At 34.1% G+C, this 25,585-nt stretch overlaps 2 protein-coding genes across 4 annotated transcripts; both read right to left on the bottom strand.

The window, feature by feature from the left end:
* On the bottom strand, positions 1–5,747 carry LOC121215884 (uncharacterized). The gene is made up of 6 exons (XM_041090684.1): positions 5,531–5,747; positions 5,252–5,405; positions 3,555–4,701; positions 2,811–2,939; positions 2,568–2,722; positions 1–50 (listed from the first exon to the last, which is right to left on the bottom strand). Exons 1-3 carry the CDS (start codon positions 5,745–5,747, stop codon positions 3,657–3,659), a joined length of 1,416 nt encoding a protein of 471 aa, XP_040946618.1. The 3' UTR covers positions 1–50; positions 2,568–2,722; positions 2,811–2,939; positions 3,555–3,656.
* On the bottom strand, positions 4,843–25,585 carry LOC121216240 (putative vacuolar protein sorting-associated protein 13A). Of its 3 annotated transcripts, none has more exons than XM_041091697.1 (22): positions 24,916–25,585; positions 24,727–24,820; positions 24,573–24,619; positions 24,297–24,365; positions 23,380–23,441; positions 22,852–23,044; positions 20,855–20,920; positions 20,674–20,753; positions 16,599–16,748; positions 15,385–15,448; positions 14,555–14,656; positions 14,170–14,346; positions 13,966–14,093; positions 11,429–11,573; positions 10,521–10,613; positions 10,290–10,391; positions 9,111–9,169; positions 8,919–9,021; positions 8,623–8,799; positions 8,426–8,542; positions 6,659–6,939; positions 4,843–6,423 (listed from the first exon to the last, which is right to left on the bottom strand). In XM_041091697.1, exons 1-22 carry the CDS (start codon positions 25,201–25,203, stop codon positions 5,892–5,894), a joined length of 3,129 nt encoding a protein of 1,042 aa, XP_040947631.1. In that variant the 5' UTR covers positions 25,204–25,585; the 3' UTR covers positions 4,843–5,891. The 3 variants fall into 3 exon arrangements, with proteins under 3 accessions (XP_040947631.1, XP_040947632.1, XP_040947633.1); XM_041091698.1 differs by having other exon boundaries at positions 24,573–24,616; XM_041091699.1 differs by lacking the exons at positions 24,573–24,619; positions 24,727–24,820; positions 24,916–25,585 and having other exon boundaries at positions 24,257–24,365.

Below are 25,585 nucleotides of genomic sequence, written 5' to 3'. Positions count from 1 at the left end.
TTCCAAAATCCCCAGGCATCCTTAACCATTTCAATTGTCCTGAGAACAGTCTGGTTTTTATTTTTTATTTTTAAAAAAGAAAAGAAGAAGAAAAGTTATATTATAGATTAATAGTACAAATCTAAACATAAGAAATACTGAACATGAGATTAGTGTGGTAACATATCATTAGAAGAAAACGCCTTGAGAAAACTGTCTATATCATATGAAACCAAGGTGATTATACAGCAGATTAAAAATCTATATAAATTTTACTCTGGTGCACAAGCATGAACAGCAGTAGAACTATGAAGACGAACAATATTTATGACAACTACCAGTTTACCTATTTTCTTTGAATAACAAATATTCAATTGTTTACAGTGCTTCACAAGAAATGGAATTTTAAGATCGACAGTGTGCACCGTCAAGTGATATTGTAACAATGATGTCCAAATGATTATGAACAATTATTTTTGGACTTAGTTTTACTGATTTCATTATATTTTATGGACTCAGTAGTACTCTGCATATACTTTATCCTTGGATTCAGTCGAATTATGCTATCACCGTGTGGTTAGGCCACAAATCCCCCTGCATGACTGAAAGAATTTTGCTACCATACTTTTCAGGATTTGGAATTTCAGTCCAATCAGTAGCAAAGTTTATTTCCCACCTTTGAGTTCACTGATGTGGACATCGACTTGCTGGTCTGACAATGGCATTGCTGACATTGCAATAATGATAATTTGTTCAGGCATCTGATGAAGTTGCATCTTTTTCTTATCAATGTGGCTTTCTTAATTCATTTCTCTATCAATCTCCCTAAACTCACCCCTCACTCTCTAAACAGAAGCTCCCAGCCAGCCGCAAAGAACTCAGATCCTAGTTATGCCCTGCTAGCTGCCTTCCACCATCACTAAATTATCTTAATATACCATTTGGTACCTAAGTTTGGCTTCAATTTTCAATGTGGTACCTATATTTTGTTTGTCCCAATTAAGTACTTAAGTTTGGATTCTGATACAGGAATTGGTCCTCAAGGTTAACCGTGTTAAATGGTTAAATCTAAACCAATAGTCATGCAACACATGTATTTACATGTTATATTATTTTTTTAATTTCATTTTTATTTTATAATTAATTAAAGAAAATGTAATTACCCAAAAATATTCTGCAAAAACTCTCATCCTCTCCATGTTTTAGTTCTCCATTTCTCCATCTTTCTGGCTCTCAACCCCAAAATGAAACTGGTGACCACATTGAAGCTTAGCCCACGACCAATGCCCATTTTCAGTAACCATTTCAAGGCAAATCGAGCAAGAAACCGAGCCGAAATGCTTTCCTCCATTTCCACAGCCAGCACCACCACCTCCACCGTCATCCACCACAACATCATCCCCACCATTACTCCCTAATCCCACAATTAAAACAGTTACAAAATTAAACTTCAAATTAACTCACCCAAAATATCAACCTAAATTTACTAAAACAAAATCACCCTCCTCCTTTAATTTCCCAACACGACCATCAAGTTCAATGATAAATTAAAACTAAATCAAGAAAAAAAAAAAAGAAGCAAAAATGACTCATCTTAAATTCTTCGTATTATCCAAAGAAGAAAGAATAATTAGAAATTTTTTTAATTTGAGTGAAAATGAGAAAATGGAAGTAAAATTCTGCTTTTTTAACTCTTTTTAAGACCCTAATCATCTGCAAAACCCATCTCTTCTATAGGATTCTCAACCCGTTTCATTTCATCTTCTCATACTTTATTTCATCACCAACTTTTCGTCTTTTTCATTCTAGGTCTTGATGGAAGCTGAGGAACAATTGAAAGCCTGAGTTGAAAAAGAAGAGAACGAATAGCTTTGCCATGGAGATGGGGTTGAGAGTTGAAAAAGAAATGGACTAGAAGTGAGAAATGAGAGAGTTAGAAAGTGAAGGAAAGGAATGAAATCTATGAAATCTCAATACCACATTATCGGGTCAACAATTATGGAAACCCACACTTAAGAACCCCAACCACCAGCAAATAAGCTCGCTACATATGCTAAGTCAATACCACATTATCGGGTCAACAATTATGTCAGCAGACTCTAAGAAGGAAATCAACTCTATTATCCATCATTTCATTGGGCTAAAATTTCAAGTTCTGAAGAGCTGATGTAGAATAATTCTCAAATCATTGTAAGAGTAAATCTGCCATATGGCCTTAAGTATAAGGATCAATAATACAGCTTGACCAATAGATTACCATCATCTTTCTAATTTATTAAGAATTTAGATCATTAAGTAGTCTAATCACTCATGCACTGAGTTTCAATAATCAATATTAATGGTGAATTGAGTATAGGTATAACCGGATCCCATCATTTGTATCAAAAGGCTCTATTTTACATCAGTTTCTCCTCTTCTATTCCTCTGCTCCTACCCATTTTCCCTATGATATCTACCCTACCTTTACTTTCTCCCACTCTCTTCCACCCATCCCCTATTTCCCACCTTATTCAAGCACCTAAGTCACTTATCTGAAAGGTGATCACACAACTATCAAGAACATGAAAAGGAAAGAGTACAACATGTACCTCAATTAGGGGTTCTGTAAAGTTGAAGTTAAGCTGTCCTGTTGAAATGAGATGCACATCCGTAATATTGGAGTTGTCTAGCAGAGCATTCAGGTCCTGTTTTCTAATTATCTCCATCTCAAACTTCCAGGGCTCAAGAAAGGCTCCCAGAAGACCTACAACAAATCCAAGCAGTACACCAAGGAATATAAGTCATGGTAAAGATTAAAATACAATAGCAATACATATTATATGCCAATATACCTTGTGAACATTATTGTAATTCACTTGGAGATCACACGCAACTGCACCATTCATGCTGTTTCCAGTAAAATTAGCACGTAACAGGAAGTTTTTCAGAAGAATTTCTAAAAGAGGTCCACTACAACTCCACTGAAAGATAGAACAGAACTTAATAAATGAAACGGTATGATGTGAGGAAGTCAACCAAATAAGATTTTTTTTTTTTTTTGAATAGATAACACACAGTAACTTTAATTAAACAGAGGAAAAAAAGAACAACAAAATTAAGGATGTTGAGATAACTGCCTAGTTGCAATACATAGTTTATCTCGACAGCTACAAATTTTGAGAAGCAGCCAAACAACCACACTATCTTTCATAAACTGTAATTGGAAAGCAGAATATCATGCCTTTCTCCCACATCACTTGTGGAGGAAGAGAGAGTATCAAAACTTAAAAATATAAGATTGACCCACACCATATGAAATCTTGATCTCCTACACATCATGCAAGCTCCATATATAGTAGGCAAATTTTTTTATAGAATTGAGGCAAGTGAATTATTCCACAGTTAACAATTTGCAAATAATGAATAGCACGACACATGCAGATAAAGTGGTATACATGACAAGAAACAGTAATTAATGCTTCATCAGAACCTTTTCCCAACAAAAGTATAATGCAGCATAAGCAATAACACCAATTAACTCTTCTCAAGCACTAGTTCAACATTTCAAGGTCAACTGCATAAAGTAGTAAAGTTACCCGTCCATCAGATACCATAAGAGATCCTTCCTTAGCTGGATCTGGAACTCCATGCTTCCAAAGTCATACTGAGATCTTGATCCAGGAACATCAAACCTTACATCATGCAAGAAAAAAATATTTGATGTGATAACCATACATCCAGCTGATCACATTGAATCTCCAGATTGACATGTACTGGCTTTTCCTCGATATTGCATATCTCAGTCTCCACATTAACTTGAAATATCTGGAAGAGAGGCCAATAATTGACATTATCATCGCCTTGGAACCCACAGCACCACTTGTTTTTTCCAGAATACACTTGAACTTTGCATTTTTACCAGAAATAATTAGTTCACTACTTTTGCTGTGTGTCATAAATGTCAAAAGTTTACAAAGCTTCCCTTCAGTACCAGTAGATGAAACATTCTGCGAGCCCTTTTCAGCGAACACCAATTCAGTAAATTCTTCTCCAGCGACATGCATTGGAAAATAAAACATGATTCCAATATTTTCAGACCTCAGGACAACAACTGTTTCCTGCATGGTGCTAAGTGGCACACAAGTTGGGGCAGACATTTTATCAGAAATTTGAGGAACATGTTCTGGTACACTCATGGCTGAACTCCCGGGCAATGAATCTAATTTTGCAGTTGTGGTAAGTTTTTTCCCATAAGAATCAAACAGGTCAAGGATGTCAGTCCAGTCAGAAGAATGTAGCCAGATATTAAGGGAAGGAAGACAAATAGAGAACTCATTTTGACATGGATTAGATTTTGAGAAAGAAAGATCAAAAACTGATGAGGTTGAGCAAGCATCAGAACAGCGTGCTAGTATAACCAAATTTGGAAGTGACAATAATTCTAAAGAGTAAAAACTTAAATCCAAGTTCATATGTGTCTCATTTGTCAGAGACATGGAGCAAATAAAGCTCATTTCAGCTTTAGAAACTGGCTCAAGTAAGTCTTTCCCCAACCGATTCAATTGTATCAAGAGTGATTCAACATAACATCTGACTTCGATCAAGGTCATGGAAGAATCTACAACTGATACTTCCTTATTTTCCTTTTGCAACCTCCTTGACTGTAGAAACTGTAAAACATCAGAAGTGTAACTTTTTGATTCATCATGAACAATGGAAACCGGTCGATGATTTCCAGTAACACTTCAAATCCACCAATGAAATAAAATCTGTCAAAGGACCAAGAATAGAAATGAATCAAGCAATACTATAGAACAATGTAGTAATACCAAATAGAAAAAGTGACGAGTATTATTCATATTTAAAGTTTCCAAGAGGTATTAACTGATCTTACCATCAATATAAACTTGACAAACACCAACCCTTGACATGATACATGTGTAATCAGAAGATTTTTCGGAAAGGGATTCCAATTCACTAGGTATTCTGATCCAAAAATCAGCACTGAATGGTGCCACCAAAGGGAAATTTCTCGGTTTAGTACCTGGAATAAACGTTATGCAATCATCCTTGAACAACAACAATGATAGAGACAAATCTCGTCCAAAAATATTCAGACAATTATTCGATCTTGCAACTTTATTTTCTGGAACCACACATTCAGGAGGAATGTCCTTCAGTACATCGCTCAAACACAATGGTTTGTAAAACTACCATACAACTGCTGAATATCTGTCTTCAGAAACCGTTGGTCATCACTTTCTATGGGAAAAATTAAAGAGGATTCCAGAACCTCAAATTTACAATGATAGCAATCTCACTTTGGTTCTCCATATGCTCAATACTTTTGCTTGTAGACTGCATACTTGGATTTGATCTCCAATCATCCAGTGAAAATAACCAATTATGATGGCTATGTAATGGAATGGTAGAACCCAACAAGTATGCTGAATTCCAATACTAAATTCAAACTGCGAACTTAGTGATCCAAAATTCCTTTTCTTCATACATATATTTAAGATTGGGGAAAGGTTCGGTAATGATGGTCCCCACAAAAAGTCGTGGAAATTACTGGTCCACCACGATGATGTGAGAATCGCCCCCTCAGAAGAAGAGACCAGATCCATACAATCATCACAAATGCTAACCGAAGATTTGGAGGTTGGCAGAGTTATTGTTCCAACAATACAAGATGAATCATGGAAATGCAGTTTAACACCTGAGAGATTGATGTCAATAGCATCTAGACTTGCTTCAGGAGAACTCCCTGACACAGGAAATGCAACCATACCCACTTTGGATTTTAGTGGTGAGGAATGAAAGGGTTAAATCCCTTCTCTGAACTGCAACTTGGACTTCTCAACTTGTTATCTCTTAAACTGAATGACTTCTGCCAATCAGGAACGGGAAACGAAGTGAACTCCCTAGACTACCTACGGAACCTGAATTATGCATTGTAACAAAAGGAAACAATCCAAAGATAAGCTTGCGTAATCAGATGATCCTATTCCAGAGTAATTTGAGAAATCAAAGCCTCTGAACTGAAAACCTGGCATATTTTTTGTACTTTTATCTTCAAAAGCGGGGCCCACAGCATTCTCTGCTCCAATAAATGCAGTAGATGAACATATTCTATCATAAAACCCAACCAATAATCCAATTATATATGGATAGCAATGGAGGTCAGCATCATTCAAGTATAATGTGAACTTGTGACTTGTGAAATCTATACTTGCAATAGCTTCATAATATAAAACAAAACAAGCCTCAGCAGTTTTATTTTCGTCAAAAGGGTCACTTGCATCACCAAGTGTGTTAGCCATACCATCCTGATTTGCAGTATTTGAGGGATATAGATCTCCAAATGAGCATAAAACATGGTTATTCTTTTCACCATTCGTATGTGCAGTAACCTCTATTGCTTTCAAAGAGACTTGGCAGGTCTCATACTCTATGAGAGAATACCTGCAATTGTAAAAAAGTTTAATACAAAGCATATGCACCTACCTAGCATTCAGTAAAGAAAATATTCAAATAACATTCATTGCTAATTACTTTATTAACAAACCTCTCAAAAAACTATTGATATGACCCACGTATACAATTTGCAAAGAACCTCTGGCTTAATCTCAGTTATATCCACATGAGAAAAAAATAAATCTACATATTTTAATAAGAAACTTAACAGTCAGGAACATACCACACATCTAGAGTTTTTAGAGCAAGCATGATGGAAGAGCTATGTTCTCCATCATTAGCAAGATCAAGAAGTAACTTTGCAGAATTGATGCTTGCAGTTAGAGTCAAACCAAAAGGACGATCCCCTAGGTGACTTGATGCAGAATGGAGTGAATCAGGGTTTCTCAGCACAACAGGTTCAGATCTTGAACATTGTGCATTAAGAAGAACCATCAGTGCAACAACTGACTCATATATTGATAGAGAAAGGTTTGCATCAAGCGATGGTACAGTAACATAAACCTGCAATCAAGAAAGCCACTCAGAAGGAAAATCCTAGAAGTACACATCTCATTTACACATTCAAATCCAACTAAAAGAACCAAAAACTTAAAAACTCCCAGGTACAGAACTTTTGCTATATAGGTTCCTCAAGTGACTTCAAATGGCACAGTTGCAAAAAGAAAGGGAGAAGGGAGAAACAACCAAAAAGAGCAATACAACCCATAAAATCTGTTCATATCCAAGCCTTACGGTCAGTTGCATCTCGGTACAAATTATTCAGAGAGGCCCACGGCAAATGTAGTTACTAGAGAACTGCTCAATGAGGTATGGGGAATTGGGGGAAAGAATGAGATTCTCAAGAAATATAGGGAGGTTAAAGTTCAGAGATTCAGAGATCTTCATAAGAATAGACACATGAGCAGTTATTAATTTACACATCCTTTAAAGATGAAGGAAGCACTTATAGACAAACACCAACTAATTCAAACATCATATAGAAAAATTTAGAATAAAAACCAATTCTGACAGAATTCTCTTTCCCCTTTTTATTTGGGCTTCCCCACATAATAAAACTAGAGAGAAATAAGGACTTAATTCAGACGATAATAAAGAGTTTCATCGGCACTGAGAAACAAGATTTCAGACAAGAAAAAATATGTTATGAATTTCAACATTTCAGAAGAAAAAGAAGAAGAGAACTTAAAACCAAGAGTATTGTGAATATTTGTTTTAGAGCTTGTATGTATTTTGTTAGGCACATTTCCATTTTACAGGTTAACACATTACAGTCACCATTGTTAGTTTTTCATGTTTCATAAGATTTGTAGTTATCTTGTTGGATAAAGACAACGATTTTGGACATGATTTGGATGAAAAGTAGCTTAGAAGCCACCTAAAATATATGAAGCCTTTGGCTAAAATGTATCCAGTTAAAAGTTAAAAAGAGCTTGTTCTTGAACAAGTTTCTTTTTTCCTGCTAGTTTTTTCTCCATTTCCTTCCTTCTCTCAATCCCAAAATATTTCCATGAAACTAGAGACCCAAAGGGCTATCAGAATAATATCTTCACCCTCTTCAAAATGTCACCACACAAGACAAATATAAAGACACAATAAGTTCCTTACCATCCCCAGTTAAAGTAAGAGATGTCATATTAGTGCAGCAAAAAGGGATTTCATCTGAAGAAACAACCAAAAGTTTCCTCTGAAATCACTTAAAAATTTAGTTATACCTAGCTGAATCTAGGCATTGACCTAAACTATAATTTACAAACAAAGGAAAAAAAATTGAGGTCAATAGAGGGAAGAGAATGGAGAAAGAGGAACTCCAGAGTCCATAAGCAAGCATACAATAAGGAATGTTCAGTTTCAGAATCATCAAAAGTGCAACAAGGAAAAAAAGGAGACAATAGAATCAAGCATACTTTCAGCATTTCCAATGGTTAAAATAAAAGTACCTAGTCTTAGTACTAGATAAATATAAATCTAAAAGATTCAATCTAATTACCTCCAATTGTTTCAGTCTTGATTCATCAGGAATAATGCAAGATGCAAAAGTAATACAGGCACAAAACTTTTTCACAATTGAGATAGTGTGGGGATAATTAGTCTTCACCAACTTCACCTGCTCACATAAGTTGCTATCATCAGAATTCAGAATAGTGAAAATAAAACAGAATATCTAACAAGAACAATGTACCTGACCTCAAAATCAACTAGTTTGATGTCAAAGTGATTATAAAGATCTTGTAGCTGAAAACCCGTTAACCAATCAGAGATTGATGCAGAATGAACTAAGTTCTTCCGGATAAATGATTGTCCATCAATACTTGAACTGAGCTCCGTTTTCGATGCAAAAACAAGAGATCCCAAGTCAAGAACCTGTGCACACAATTGATGTACAAAACTACACGTAAATAAAGCATAATACAAAATTTTAACTTTAATGAGCAAGAGGAACAATATGAATATCCAAATAATGCAGTAAACAATGCAATTACCATGTTAAACTCTTCAGAAACTGCATTTCCCGAGGGAAAATTTATTGTGATGTTGCTGATATTAACATCCCATGCCACCTTCTTATGACTCGACAGGATGCATCTGCAAAATATTATTATTTGTGCATCTACAATACGGAATATTTGAAAACATATAAAATTTTAACCAACATTAACACCAAAAGCACTTACTCAGCTTTTGCTAGCAATCGAGATTTAACATCTTCAATCCCATTAAGCGAAGATAAAACCTGCACTAGGTTAAATGCTTAGCATTACTTAAATGCAACCATGCATAAAGACATAGAAAGATGTTATTTTAATTATTCTATGGTTGAAGAACTGAAGGAATACCGCCACTACGAAATAAGAAGACAACCAAAATGGTAAGTTCATGCATTGGACTCTTTAACATTGAAATGTTGTTGGATAAACAATATTTAAGCATCCATCAACAGGGAAGTAACATCAATAGTTGCAAACTTGATCTCTTATTTGATCAAAACCAAAACCATAGTTACCAGTAACATGGAACAGGTCTGGGGAAAGTATACACGACTTAATTATTTTATGGCACAATGGGTTTAGTCCCCATTGGTCCATTATAGTGAGTTGTAGTACTATATAAAACATTATTAAATCAAATGGTTTTGTTTTACATTGAAAGGGATACCAATTTGCATCCCCCATCAAAGACGGTACCTAATAAAAACCTTCCCAGATCATTCATCAAGTTTATTCTTTTGTTTGGTCACTAGCAGGCAGTGGAGGCAGCATTGCAAAAAGCCAATACAAGCCAACTTTTGACAAACCATATAACTAGATATTGTGCTTCTTATATACCAAAAAAATTCCCCTATTTCTACTGCATAAAAAAGGACTAGAACAACAACAAATTTTTAATGCACACCAAAATTCTATAAAGGAAGCCCCAAATATATTATTTTGATTTCTAAAAAAATTAAAATTATTTCATAACCTATATTCAATTTATGGCGAATCTGTAAAATTGGAATAAAATCCAAAAGTAAGATGAAACATATTATACTTTACTGCATTATCAGTTTTGTTGGCCACTTTAAATGAGATTTCGAAGAAATCAAAGTCTAAGACTGTCTTGTTCACATGAGCAAAGAGCTTTATAGATTAGAAGTCTAAAAAACCCAGAAGTACCTAAGGCAACATAGCAAAATAATACAACTGGAAACATAATGGAAAAATAAAAAGAACAGAAAAGAATGGCAATAACTGCACTAGACATCTGCAGGAATTGAAAATGTTTGAACAAGATTGATGCATGCTTAATCTGCCAACATAAGAACTGTGACTGTAACTGTTAGAGGTCGCAAGATTAATATAAATACATCTTACCCTTTCATGCTGAAATTCAAAGTATTTGATAACAGAGAAAAATTCAATTAAATCCCAGAAAAAAGTTGTTTCATAAGCAACTTCAAGCGACTGAAGCATGACCTGAGCACAAAAGAAAAAAAAAATAAGACTTGTAAAAATAAAAAGAGCATTAAAAAAATATCTTAAACAAGGTTTAAACAATCAAGTAGAAAAGGCTTTCCAAATAGCACCAAAAGGGCATAAAATTACATTCACTGACAATTCAGCATCTCGCCTCTGATACAAGTCTACTTGAACTCTGTAAGAGGGCAGATCTTCCCCAACATTTTTCTCCATACAGGACTGAAAACAAACAAATTAAGAAAAAAACATAAGATAGATACAAAAGAACCTCTAAAATATTGTCATCATAGAACAGAATTACCTTGCAGCATCTGAAAACAAAATCCCAATAAGTGTTCCATTCACACTATTTTATAACTTGCATGAGGCTTCCCTAATGTTAGCAATGGCATTTTAAATAGGTTTCTCTTAAGAAGTGCTTTTGGGACATGGAAATTCGGATATTTTAGAGGGGATTTTTTTCCTTGGAGGGAGGGAGGTATAAAACCGATAGGCTTGGGTTCATAATGTCATGCAGATGAGTAATGTTTGTAGTTAAATTAGGAAGTCCTAGTCCCTCTAACTTAATTTTAATGAGTTTAATATCGCACGCATATTGAAATTTATATATAATGTTATCATCTTTCCCTTAATGGTGTTAATAGAAGTGCAGGGATTAAATTAACACTGGAATAGAAAGCTAAAACTAACAGAAGGACCAAATTCATACTCCAACCAATGTCTAAATTGCAGATTCTGCCACCTAAAATCCTACTATCAATTCATCACATCTCATAGAAAGAAGGCAACTCAAAACTAGATAAACCCTGGCAGCAAATTTAGTTAAGCTTTTGCTAATAATTCGCAAAATTACCATGATATAGAAGAACATTTAGAAGCTTCACTAACTGCACAAATAGGTTTCTTACATTTATATGATACGTTAACCTAACTCCAGACACCTAGGGACTTCCTTTTAACTAAATACATTCACCATTTTAATCCAGCAAATTAGTGGAAGAGCTGAACTGGTATGTAACCATAGAAACACCTACCATTAGTCGAATCACTTGCTCATTGCCTGCATTAACCATCTCTCCTGACTTAACAAAAGCAATCACATTTACCAATTCTTCCTGAAGGTTGCACTTCATAACTGCACCATGGAGATTCAACCTAGCAATATCTTGACACAAATTCCTACAAAAGCAAAGCAACCTAGTTAACGTTTAACTATATGGACCAAAAAGTACTAATGATATTAATAAAAAAACATGCCCAAAACCACTACTTGCTTCAAAGATTAGTGGACAATGTAAACTACAAGTAATGCAACGTCAAAAGAAGCAATTAACTAATATAAGTGAAAAAATATGGCAATAGCAGGGTATGGAAATTTTGATAGCTGAAAGTAGCACCATGTTTCCTGTAATTCTAGTGAAACTATTGCATTAGGTAGTATGCACATCAAAGCATGTTTCCTTTCAATGATAAAAGCAGCAAAATACAGTAGCAAAAAGGTCATTGCCCACTCACATTTCTACCAAGGCACGGTCCTAGCAGAGACGGCATGGACAAAGTTTCAAGTATTTTATATTTTTTACATGTTGCTTCTTTAAACAATTGTAATAGTAGTTTTTTATTTTGAAATATTAATCTCTCAACCACCTGATTCAGTAGGTCTTCTTCATAAGTTTTCTTAAGTTCCATGGGTTTTGCATGTTCTTGTTCCTCAATGATGCACATAAGCTTGTGTTAAGGTCAAGGATTATGGATCAAATCATCGGACTGTTGACGAAAAAATTTCACTTCAATTAAGGGAGCCTTCCCCTTGCTGCGACTTCTACCATGAGAATAACGTATGGAACTCGTTGAAGGGAGCTCCTAACCTTAGAACTAGTCAAATGGAGCTCCTAACCTTAGACTCATTAGAAAGAGAGTCATAAACCTCTATAAATTAGAATAATTTCTGTCCTATTTTATTACTAAGAATTGTCCCCTTAAATAGAGGTTACATAGGGTTTTATTCTTGTAAACTAAGAAACTAAAGTTTACTTGAAGAATAAGAAACTATAGTTAAGGAAACCAAAACCAAGTACTTTTATTTGCAATAAAATACTTTTTTTTAGACAAAATCATCAAGATCCTTTATCTCCAACAAAAATATTTTTTTACATTGGTGCTTGAATGAGTATGGTTCATCACAATTGTAGCACAAACCCTTGTCTCTTCGTTTCGCCATCTCTGCACGAGTCAACCTTTTAACAGAAGAGTGATCGCACTACCTACACTTGAAACTATTTCCATCACCTTGTCATTCTCAGAGTTGTTTTTAGCAACAGAAAGGGGAACTGTCACTACCATGTTGGTGCCTTTAGTACTCAAGAATGAAATGGGGTTACACTAACTATCAAATGTAGCTCAAGAATATACTCTATGACAACATTCTGATTCTTTGACACAAGTCACATCTATGTTAAAAAAAGTCACTAATTAGGGCTCATTAATTAAGGCTTAGATTACACTTCTATTTCTTTTCTTAGGTTTCTTGAATATGCTTTTATTTCAATTGATTCGCTTTATTTTTAAGAATAGATTTCCTTTTTTATGTGATAAGACTGGTCCTTATTTAATGGGATGTAACAATTTGGTATCAAGAGCCAACAATCCTCACCAATGACAAAATAGTGGTTGGCAGAGTGGCGAGCAGAAACATGCAAGAAGCTCGAGCATATACAAAGATAGAATATATTATTGATCAGATGTTTGATTATTGCAACATGTTGATGAAATTTTTACTGAAACCAAAACCCAAGTGTTTTACCAAATGTGTGAAGGAATAGATAACTAATTTCTGGTAAAAAGGTCAATAACACTATGATAGATGAACAAGACCGAACCATGGCAACCTCTACCAATCTCTCTTTCTCATCCTATGCATCAAATCCTCCTAAACTCATCTCAACAAAACCATGGCAACCTCTATCAAATCTGTGCTAGGAAAGGCCATTAATTTGGGTTCTTTGATTATGGCTTAGATAACGCTTTTATTTCTTTCCTTGGATTTTCCTTGGATTTTGCAATTATGTTTTCATTTTGAAGCTTTGAAGTGCATAAATAGGACACCATGTTCTCTAAAAGAAAGAGCCTTATACTATATATCATAAATTTCACTCCCATTCTTAGCAAATGCAACTTAAATAGCAACAGGTTTCTTAAGTGATATTAACAATATTCAAATTAAGGCTATAATGGACAAATTATAAGATCAGATCATTAATTATGAAGAACTCAGAAGTTACTAGCAACACATCCTCGCCCAATCCAAAGTTAAGATACTTCAAAGCATGAAGTTTTGTTTAAGATTTCAGCCTGGATCTTCACAAACAGAAATTGTTATAGTGTCATATGAAGCTAAAGTGCCATACAAATGTACAAGTTTTAATATGGAGAAAGGAATTAACACCAAATTCTTGTGATTACAATATATGATGTAATATATACAACAATTAACATCAATATATTTTCATGCTAAACTGAAATCAGTAATATATTTTTAACTCAAAAAAGGCTCAAAGGTAAGCTAACATACATGCTCCATATTGTTGCAGAAATTTCATTTATGCTGAACTCGATTGCCCTTGAGTAAATCTTATCATTTGTATCGGCGTCTATTCCAGACAAAACTGGAGGATAGAACTTAGTTGCCTCGTATATATCCTGTGAAAAAGAGGGGAAGCCATAAGCTGTCTGATCTAAAGCATTTTCAATGAACTACAGCTTGGATAAGAAGTACCTGCACATCTTCATCAGAAACAACACCAGAGAACTGACTAGAGTCATCTGTTCCTCCAGCACCAAGCATACCTCGGGACAACCAATTCAACCATCCTCGAGACTTGCCAGATGACTGACCATCTAGTCTTGACTTCTCAACAGAAAAAATGGCTGTTGACGACTTCAATAAAACTTCCTGCCCACCAATATAAATATATATTGACAAAGTGGGAAAAAAACTGTGAGTAAATATATGAAAATTCATAGAACCATGTCAAGTCATGATCAACACATTAAACAGAGTAGAAATATAAACCAAAACTACTAACCATGAGATCTAAGAGGTATTAAATATAGCAACCATTCTGATATAATTGTAAAGCAGTGCATCAGAGTATTCATACCTGCAGTTCATGTTCCGCAGCTGATCTATAACTTAAAATATCATCAATATCAGATTCTTTCTCCATTTGCTCCAAGTCCCGAATTAAAGATTCATCAATCGGCTGGTAACAAATTGGAAAATGTTTTTATGCCAAGAACAGGTGAGTGATTGAGCTACTTTTGAATTGCATAACAATAAATGGAAGTCCATGTGCAAGAACAAAAAAGAAAATTAGGAGGGGAAAAAAACTAAAAGCTTTGAGGTAACGGAACAAAGAGAAATTTGGACATTTCAAATGGTTTTGTTTGTGACTAAAAGATAATGACGACAAGATATTTTAGAAACAAAATTAGTTCCGCCTCTCTTACCCCAATATTGAGAAAATCAGATTTGAGGAGAAGGGAAACTGAGAGGAGCTTTGTACCCCTCTCATTCCATTATTTTAATTGAAAAGGTAGGCAAATGAGGAAAGGGTTTCCCTCTTTCCTAGTGTTCCTTCCCCTCAATCCAAAAATTAGTGTTAGTATTGAGACCATTTTGAATATTCTGAACATTTTGACAAATTGCAAGGACTGCTGAAGTACTACAACCACAAATGAACCATCACATATATACATAAACTACAAGTTCAACCTAATAGGACCCAAAGGACATTATTGGAGAGGGAAAAAAGGAAAGGCCAAGAAATACTAAAGTATAACCTATTATGAGCCAAAAAGCGTCTCCCTGAAACTGGTATCAACTACTGAATAATTCAACAACCAAACTAAAAAGAGGTCAGGATGAGAGCTATTGCTGTTTTATGTATTTGTGCATATACAAGGCAACTAAGATAGAAGAGTAGTTTACCTGGTCTTGTCGAAGAAGCTCTAATTTGGTCTTGTATAAATTAACATACTTTCTGCGATTACTCCTGTGATCACAAAAGAATCTCTTATTCATTTAACATGTCAAAACAAGTAAGAAAAGGGATACAAATGCCAAATATTTTCCTCCCAACAAACAACAAGAAAAATCTATAATTTAGCTCATATTTGAAGTCAATGTCTATAATTTTAGGAAAATCACACATCCTTTTCTGATTTGACAATAAACTTGACCACACATGACAATCAAATCCTTTTGATAGTTCCTCTCTACAGTTAAATAGCAACTGCCACCTGGACAAGTCAACCATCTATGAACTGAATAAAATTTATCACTAAAACCCAAAATAAAATGCAGAAGCCAAAATAACTAAAAGATGGCATAAAAGCAGTAACCTTTTTCTTTGATTTCCAACCAGCATTTACAATGTTAAAAGTATAATTTGCTTCAAGACCTCATATAATAGACTACACCGCCATCATCCATCCATTTGAAATCAAAACCCAACACCCCATATTAATCAGATGAAATCAACATATAATTGGAGACGGAAGATAAAGAAAATTTCATTTGTATTAATTCAATTTTCGGCAACTAACAAAGAACACACAAGAATAGAGACATAAGCTCCTAGTGACTTTATACTTCCAGCTTACATTGGTAGACTAGCAACACCGGGCAGGCATGGCATGTAAAATTCTCTAGAACTAGAATGTGACACAAGAGTCTGATTGTTATATACTTATAATATGGTTACTTCAACATTAGAATCAAAACCACATGGACATTTTAGTTATGCAGCCAAACTTCAAGGCAATTTGTGTAATTTTCCAAAAAGTTGCCAGAATCATATCAAGCAAAAAGTGGAAATAAAAATTTCTTTAAAACAAGATCAATCAATTTTATATTAATAACGTAAAAAATAATAATAATAATAACATTCTAACAGGGGAAAAGCTTTCCAACTTCTTGTGTCTAAAGCTCTATATTTGATCTGAGAATTATTAGTCCCATTAACTTTAAAGGAAAACTACATATCCACAGGAGCAAGCTCAATGCTAATGCATGATAACCATTAGGCTATTAATCACACAGGGAAAGGAAAGGCAACATCAGAACCATTTCTAATTAATTCCTACTTCAGCGTATAGGATGAAGACAGTAAAAAGGTAGCATTATGGTTGAAACAAACTTACAATCGCTGTCCAAGATATCTCCAAGAAGTCTTCTTTAATTTCTCACGAACATCTGATAAAATAGATTCTTGAGCATAGTGCCACCATAATCTTTGCCAACCATCTTCTTTTCTCGACAAAGGAGAAGACCAAGGACGATAACGTCCATACCTAAGTCAATAACAAGAGATAAAATTTTTAAGATAACAAAAGTAACAAATAACGACGACACCACCACCACCAACACCAACAGAAGATTACTTGAGCTCTAGATGCTATGAATAAGAGAGCAAGTCAAGACAGAACCTTCCACTGAGAGATATATTAATGATTTGCTAGCTCTACAAATATAACACGCATGCAACAAAACCCCATCAAAAGTAAAAGGAGAAAAAAGACCAAAAGGCTGAGAAAAGATAACGCTAGGCAACTGAGAAACTGATTCGAGGCAAGAAAGTTACAAGAATTTATTCAATTACATGGTTTCACATTATGAATGTTATTCAAATGTATATCATTTAGCATTAAACCTCAAATTCTGCATTTATTATGGTATATAGGGTTATTAGAACTGAGGTTGCTTATTTTTTATAGCTATGGATCAAAAAGCAGTGAAATTCCATCTGAGCTTGTTATTTGCCTCTTCTTTCTATCCCTCCAACCAAGCAATTTCGTCTCCTCTTCTACTTAAAATTGCTTTGGTCCCAAATTTTGTGTTTTGCTTTGCCAAATCATACTTAGTCACATTCATTAAAGTTATTCGATTAAAAAAAATGCAACAACATTTTTAAAAGTAGAAGCACCCCATCAAAAAGAAGGAAAAAGCTAATCGATCTATCCAATCATCAAGAAACCATAAAAGCTACGAGTAGCATCAAATCCTCAATAGATAACACATAGAGGTAAACCAAAAATTACTTCATCGAAGTCATAACAAGTCCGGCTGCTAGGCTCTTTCATTATGGCAAGCCAAAGAGTTTGGAAATAAGGCTCTTATGATTTTGACACAAGAATTAAATAGGTCTACATAATCAATTACTACAAACTAACCCCAATTATTATGTGCCATTGAAAATGATAACAAACATTGAATTAAATTTTAGATGGAGAACGAAAATAATCCTTCCAAACAAAGAGTGAAATGCAAAAGAATAAAAAAAATAGTTATCAATAGATTAAAGCCTAAGTGTAGATTTAAAATTCCAAAAACCAAGATCCTCAATTTTTATCAAAAGTGGCTGAAATTGTAGGCCAACAATTTAAATTTAGACTTAACCTTTAGTTAGCCAAACCTAACATAAAAGGTTTGTTAAAAAGCCTTAAGCATACATCAAAATTCTAGAACCTTAGCTAATATTTGGCATGCAAAAAGCTAGGCACTTTCCTCAAAATTAAAATAGGAGTAAGGAGATTGTATGTGTGGTTAGGCTCATTCTAGGAAAAACAACTTATCATGATCATCTCCTCCCCTTCAAATGATGGAATATAGAGCTGGAAAAAAGTATTCAAGCATGACAACACCGTCCTGCCCAACCTAACCAAAACCCGACCAAACTCAATTTGAGAAAAGTATACAGCCCAAACAGAAAACATCCAAATCCACGTAAGCCTAAATCGAAACTAGTTCGTACTTGGATGATCCAAAAGACAAACCTGAAATAATTTTCATGACTCTAAAACTCAACAAAATGGACCATAAGTGACCTAAAACTAAATAATCAGAGCACCTAACTAAATGACACAGTCCCGAAACGACCAAAATTCTCTTTGATCAGAAATGTCTCAACATGCCCGATTGCCACCTCCAATGGAATGTGATTCCCCAAGGGAGTTGGTAAAGTTACTTTCTCCTGTTCAGGTAAAGTGAAGACTGTTTATTGTGACAAAATTGCCATTCAAGCTACCTCCCTATCCGACCTTGCCCCCACCCTTTTCTTCACATCTTTTAATTCACACCTACAACCACAATCATATACCTATACTCACCATCTGCAGTTCTTTTTCTGTCAGAAAATGCAGACCATGTCAAAAACCTGCGTCAAGACCAAATAAATCTTCATTCTCTGAAATCCTGACTTGCTTTGGCATGGGGTTTAGAGCTTTCATTGAATTTTATAAAGGTTCATGCAGCTTTGAGGTTTTGCTTGGTTAGCATGCTCAAGGCAGTATTGTAATTGGTATTAGTAGCTCCTTCCTTTGGCCAGAATTGCAGCGCCATGAAACTTCTTTTTGCCTAGAAAATTCTAGTAAATTTTCCCAGCAAGAAAGAAAAAAAGAAATAAATAAATAATATGGATTTTTTCAGATTTTTTGGCCACTCTACTCCAATCAATTCATATTTTTCAAAATTAAAAGAATAGCTAAATTATGTAAAAATAGGAATCTAGTAATTTTTAGCGCATAATAATCTTAATGTCCATTTACAAATAACTTTTTACCATGAGATTTTCTCCAAAAAACAATTATCATTAACAATTGATCACAAAGTTGATATATTTTCTTAAGAGGATGCCTATAATTTAAGATGTGTAGTTTATTCTCATTTGAATGGGTAGAGGTAGTTTAAAACTTTCTTAGAACTTTGCTAGTAAAGCACCTAATCAACTAGACATGCCAGTCTGACCTTCCCAAGATCTTAATCAATACTTTCTCGTGCCTATGATACATAGTAATGTTATCTTTCCAACAATTTAATACCAATCAATCGCATCCCCCTCAAACCAAAATAAGGGAAGGTACCAAATGGCCACTTAATTCCATACAAAAAAAGGTGCTCTAGGACCTTTAATTGGTTTCTATCTCGAAGTTTGGATAGAGGAGCATCAACTGCCAAAAATTAAAAAATATATCTTCTCAAATGGATATTACCTAAAGCAAGTATTGACTCTTTTCTATTGATAATTACTATTCTGCCAAAAAGATATTCCCAAAAACATATACAGCAAGTAAATAAAGGCAAGTTGAAAATTGCCAAGAAGCACTTAACAAAACTAGAAAAAATTCCAGGCAACATTGTGCAAAACAAGACTTGGAGGTATGACCAAGTATAAATCCAGTGAGAGACAGTGAAGAAAATTTTGGAAATTTAGGCTTTTATGATAATAGTAGGATTTAGAAATGAAATAAGACTGAAACAAATTAAATTTTATCAACACGAAAGGAATTTGATTTAGGTTGCAGAGTATACTTTGATGGAAGAGGTTTCTTTTTTCTGAACAGGCCTTATAGCAAGAAAGGAGAAGATAAATAAGGTAAATGAAAGAGAAAGAACTACTCATAAACCAATACTAGAATTCGACACACCCACTATGTGAATGAAAATTTTATTAATTTTAAAATATAAAACATGATTTAAAGAAAAGGAAAGAAAATGGGTGCATAGCTTAAAAAAAAAAAAAAAAGGGGAAGCTAAGCGGTAAAAATATGGAAAGACAGCCAAGTAGTATGAGGTAGGAAACTCTCAAGTATGGTAGCATTTTAGGAGTAGATAGTATTTCAAGAAAACATGAGTTTCTATTAAATTAATAAAGACATAAATATTCCTGAATTAAATTCATTATTTTAATTTTATTTTCAATTTTACGTAAATTACCAAGTTGGTGTCACTTAGACTCATCACACATTTACACCAACTTGGTAAAGAGTTCTAATAATAGTATAAATCTAATTTCATTTATCAAATTATATTAATATCTACATCAATTCCTAGACTTATAATCCTGCATGAAATAGTCTAAAGGAAATGAAACTAGCAAAACAACGAACCGACTTTAACTCTAAGCAAATATACTCCTACAATAATCTAAAATCAGCAAATAAGGAATTAAAATTACAGTTCCGCTCAAACGAATGAAATTAGAAAATGACCAAGTAGAATAGGGTGAAATTATAAATATGAAATTTCCTATGGTTGTACCACGATCATAGTCAAACTAAGTGAGTTCATAGAAATTATAAATATGAAAACAACAAAAATTCTTCTTCCAAAGGAGTATCACCAAATCACAGTAAGAACTAGGTAAACCACTGAAATTATAGGAAAAACTTTGAAATTAAGTTTGTATATAAATGACAGAGAATGAAAAATCTAACTTACTTCTCCCTTAACTGACTTGTAGATAAGTAATCTGAAAGGATCAAGATTTGCTGCAGCTGAATCTCATTCAAAGACAAAACCTTAAAGAATTTAAGAACACAAATTACAAATCAAATATCATTCAAAATAAAGGGTTGACAAAATTATAAAGTACTAATAATTGGTGAGGAGGAAAACTGACCAAACAGGTCATTTTAGCACTGATAGAATACTGCGGCAAATCATTAAGTTTTTCTGATCTGTTCACCTGCATAACCACAAAGAAGTATGATAGAAAATTCTAAAGTAAATAGTACAAATTCAATGAAAACTTGTAACTCGTATATATGTATATATATACACATAAATGCATGCACATACAAATTTCCTCAAGTTCAAGAACAATACTTATCTTCAAGAAACAAGGATATTTATTATCGAATAATGCATCCTTAAACCACAAATAACTGTTACTAAGAAGGCACAAAAAATCACCAGCTTAAGTAAGAGCAATATTGGATAAAGCAGAGTAACAATTTAAATGAATAAATCCCCCAGTTTCCTATCACCCTACACAAGTGTAGGCGGCAGCATTCAACTCAGAAAATATATCTAGGTTGATATTCCATCACCCCTTAACCACCAAAACTCCATGTAAGGGCCCAATATCTTCACCTTAAAAGGCACCCAACTTCTTTTTCCTTCAGGGAAAATTTAGTAAATATAAAACTATAAACATTAGATGACTACTTATATGTAATTTGAGAAAGAAGCAAGAAGTCTCCCTAATCCCGCTTTATCTATATTCTATATCCACATTCCAAAACCTTCATAAAATAAAACCCAGAACAGTTTACGTTAACTTGTCAATCTTCTGGCCGTGGTATTTAATAACCATATTTCTCTTTCTATAAAATGATAATCTGTACAGTGTATCTTTTTTGAACTTTTACAATATCCCTGAAGGCTTTTTATTGAAATTTGCATGAAATTTCTGAGGATTACGGAAATCGGTTTCTTATGCTATCCTCTCAAAACTCATGCAGTACATTTATCGCTTATTTTGGATCTGAATGGAGCGGCACTGAATCAGAAGATTAAGGCTAGGCAATAAGGTAAATACAGTTAAGCCAAGCCTAAACTAGATACAGCTGCACCAAATTTTCATGAAATTATGCAGTTACAGTTATTGGTTTCAATAGCAACCACTAAAAGCTTGTTAAACAAGACCACTGACTGTTTTGGTTTTAAACACAACAGTATAGAGCCAAAAGATAAGGGTTAGGGAAAAACTTGATAAGCTTCTATCAAGCTTAGCTCAAGCAGGTTTTTTAAAGCTAAATATTAAGTTGAATACAAGCAGAGCTCAACATTGAGACATGCAAGCACATGCCATGGTTCATTTGCAGCTCTACCCGACAAGGTTAAATTAAATTTAGACCTTCTAAAAAACCACCCTCCTGAAAATGAGAGTTTTTATCCAAAGACGTAAGCACATAACTTTTAAACTCATAACCTATCTTTTTCACTTAAATCTACAAAATGCTTATGCCCTTACCATCACTAAACTGAAACCAGAAAACAAATGTTCAAAATTAACATAATGCTTTTTGGAAAACAATCGAAGGCAATTCCTCTAGCTCCTTATCCCACCCACCATCCAAGAAAACAGAATAAAGCTTTTCCTTTTAGTTTTATCATCTTGTGGAATGCTGTAATTAACTTAACAGTCATCTAATTCAGGGACAGATTTTAAAACAGAATTAGACTTCTTGAAAACTGGGAAAAGAAATAAGGTCCACCTAGGCCCTTCAAGATGCTGACATGCTTCACATGATGCCGACATTAAGGATGCAAGTAAAACACAAGGCATAGGCAGAGAGAGAGTTACAGAATAGTAAAATCACTATATGTTAACTGATTTTAGTCATAAAAGAGACTAATAGAACAAAAGAGTCCTGTTATCACAAGCAAAGATCATAAAAAATCCTGAAGAGAAAAGTTCATAAAAGATATAACTATGATCGCCTTAAAGCAGCTCCCTAGCTTTGCTACAGACTACTCTTTTTCATTTCAGCACATATAGAGATATATAGAAATCACCAACCAATACCTACATTACATAGAGACTACAATGAAATTCAAACAGGAATAAATCTTGAGCAGAAGAACTAAAAAGCTCCAATAAAATTTGCATACCAAAAGAGACAGTGATACATTGAATGGCTCTACTATATGTTCAGACTTATCACCAACACAGTGTGAATTGAACCAGGATTCGGAACCCCCAGTATGGCTCAAGCTCAAATCCTTGGCAGTATCCTTGCAGATGCTACAATAAATTTCCAAACCTTCAACCTCCACAACTTTGCTCACCTGACCCATTCTCAGCCTGCATTGTAAGGTAAGAAAAATTTTATTTGAAATTAGAGCTAATTACATATCAAGATAAGAATCAATATTTGGACTTAATTTTTGCAAAACTTATGAAAAAGAGAAAGAAAACAAAATGCAAATTAAATTTGCCATTGGTTAGTGGTACTTCACAAAATTAATGCAGAACAAGGTAAATTCACATGTAAGCCAAGCCACAACTATTATTGCCATTAAGTTGAGGAAATTCAAATAACTTACTTCTTCATGTCCCTATGACAAAGTGGAAGAGAGTGTGTGTCTGTGAAAATTAAAATGAAAATCAAGAACATTATAGTAGATATAAGAAATTACCCAACCGAATTTTGCTTTAACATTGTCAAGCTAGAGAATCTTAAACCAAATAAAACCTGCTCCTGCAAAAACATTTAAGTAAATAAATGTTGTAAAATTTTAAATCAAATAAGTTGCATAATAACATAACAAAGAGAAATGTTAATATAAAACCTAAAAACAATTTAATGCCAATTTCTAAAGAAATTACATATGGTTCTAAAATTCAAAACAGGGACTCCTGAAAGCATCCAGACGTTAAATCAAATAAGTTGCATAATAACATAACAAAGAGAAATGTTATTATAAAACCTAAAAACAATTTAATGCCAATTTTTAAAGAAATTACATATGATTCTAAAATTCAAAACAGGGACTCCTCAAAGCATCCATACGTTTTTAAGCCTCTGCTCAGCCTATGCATATAAACATAAACAACCCAAGCTTTAAGCTTAATTTATCAAAGATCTCTAAATTCCACCTCCCTCACTTCATTAGTAATTACCCTTTATTGCAGTCAGACACAAATAAAGACAATAGTTATTATAGATGATCAAGTAAGTGGTTCACAAGGAAAATCTACAATGGTTCCCTGGCTTACTAAGTCTACTTGCATCCCTAGAATAGATCATGATTAGCATGCAATTAGACATTCATCTTCTTTAATTTCTATTTCTTGTAATAAATGGTAAAGTCCTAGAGCTAGAATCACCAAAAAGAAAAGAAAAGGGACAATAAAGTACAAAAAAGAAAACAACAGATAGAAGCAATACCAACAGACATAAAAATAATCTTAAAAACAAATGCAAACAACACAAATAAATGCAAGTGACTTAAATAGTAATAGTTGCAAAGCATCAGATTTATTATAATAAATGGAAAAAAAAACAAGAGTTACCATAGAAGAAGCATAAGGCAGGAGAAGATGGTATGCTTACTGAATTTGATTGCATATCACTGTACAAAACATGGAAATTTCTAATGGACACCTGGATATTCTCAAGAACCTAAAAGGAAAAATGAATTGTCATGAGTATAGAATAGAAAACATTCAAAAGTCAGAGCAGTGTATTTGCAACATGCAGAAACAGAATCAGCGGCAACAGAGGGAGCAATTAACCCTCAAGAAACTACAATGAAATTCAACAATAAATTTATAAGCACAAATATTGAACAAAGAGGCAACAAAAAAAGGGTTCCAAAAAATGGATTACCTTTGTGGTAACAAAGGGAATGAATGACCACCCTCCTTTATTATCTGCTGAAGTTCACAAAAATAGATTAATCTATAACCATCATTGAACTTAAGACATAACATGTTACAATTTGCTCTAGAAATTCAAAAGTATATGGAGATATATAACTAACCACAAACACGTCTAGATAGTTTAGCAAGCTCCGCAGCAGCAAGCTTAGCCTTCTTGCCAGCCAGTTCTCTTGTTTCGATTGCATCCATTCTCCACTGCCACAATGAATCAATTACATTAGAGTTTTTCTTCTTTTCTTTTTTTTTAAATTCAAAGGAATGAAGTAAGATAGAAAAAAAAGAAAGAATACCTCATGATCATCCCTGGGGGATACAGAAAAGAAAACATTTTCCAAAGCAATAAGAATGGGTTCACCTCCAATCAAACTCCAGGGAACCTTAATGCTGAGTCTCCCAACTCGACCTTGCTTCAGAGCAAAAGGCAATTGCAGATAATCAAAGGCTTCGAGAATGAGGTCTATGTCCTTCAATTCAACCTCGATATTCCAAAGAGTGACCTTCACTTGGTCCCTTGAGAAATCCTTCACATATCGGCCAAGATATCCTAGTAGCACCTGATGAACCACTCTTTCCAGCATTTTTCCCCTTTTGCTTTCAAATTAAAACTGATTTTTTTTCTAAAATGGCTCCAAATTCATTGACGTAAAGCCCAAATATGAAATAATAGTAGAATAAAGTTGGTAGTTTGGATCTGTTTTCCTTTACCTACAAAGAAGTGCATGATGCAACACATAAAACCCTAAAACCTAGAATTCAGTAAAAATGCCCTCTACTATTTTCTATTGCGTTATAAACACCCACAAAAATGATGGAGAACATAGGCCATGGCGGCCCATCGTTGTTATTTAACGTGAAGTCTCAGGGCAGATGACCGCCCTCGCCAAAATTTGCCGAAACCGTCCGAATCAGCTAAATTGCCAAATTCATTTTATTTGATTAACATTTAAATGGTTTGTTGGG

The sequence above is a fragment of the Gossypium hirsutum genome, chromosome D04 (genome assembly GCF_007990345.1).
Source record: "Gossypium hirsutum isolate 1008001.06 chromosome D04, Gossypium_hirsutum_v2.1, whole genome shotgun sequence".
Classification (NCBI taxonomy): Eukaryota; Viridiplantae; Streptophyta; class Magnoliopsida; order Malvales; family Malvaceae; genus Gossypium; species Gossypium hirsutum.
Note: the sequence above shows the minus strand (reverse complement) of the source record. Positions and strands in the feature narration are given on the sequence as shown.

Excerpts from the sequence above, each read along its gene's own strand:
- LOC121215884 (XM_041090684.1), bottom strand. The coding sequence starts at position 5,747 with ATGGTTGCATTTCCTGTGTCAGGGAGTTCTCCTGAAGCAAGTCTAGAT. Across the intron at positions 5,406-5,530 it reads CACATCATCGTGGTGGACCA|CATACTTGTTGGGTTCTACC; the intron begins GTAATTTCCACG and ends ATTGGAATTCAG. Across the intron at positions 4,702-5,251 it reads GCTATCATTGTAAATTTGAG|TGTTACTGGAAATCATCGAC; the intron begins GTTCTGGAATCC and ends GTGGATTTGAAG.
- LOC121216240 (XM_041091697.1), bottom strand. The coding sequence starts at position 25,203 with ATGCTGGAAAGAGTGGTTCATCAGGTGCTACTAGGATATCTTGGCCGA. Across the intron at positions 24,366-24,572 it reads TTCCCTTTGTTACCACAAAG|GTTCTTGAGAATATCCAGGT; the intron begins GTAATCCATTTT and ends TTTTCCTTTTAG. Across the intron at positions 6,424-6,658 it reads CTAAAAACTCTAGATGTGTG|GTATTCTCTCATAGAGTATG; the intron begins GTATGTTCCTGA and ends TTACAATTGCAG.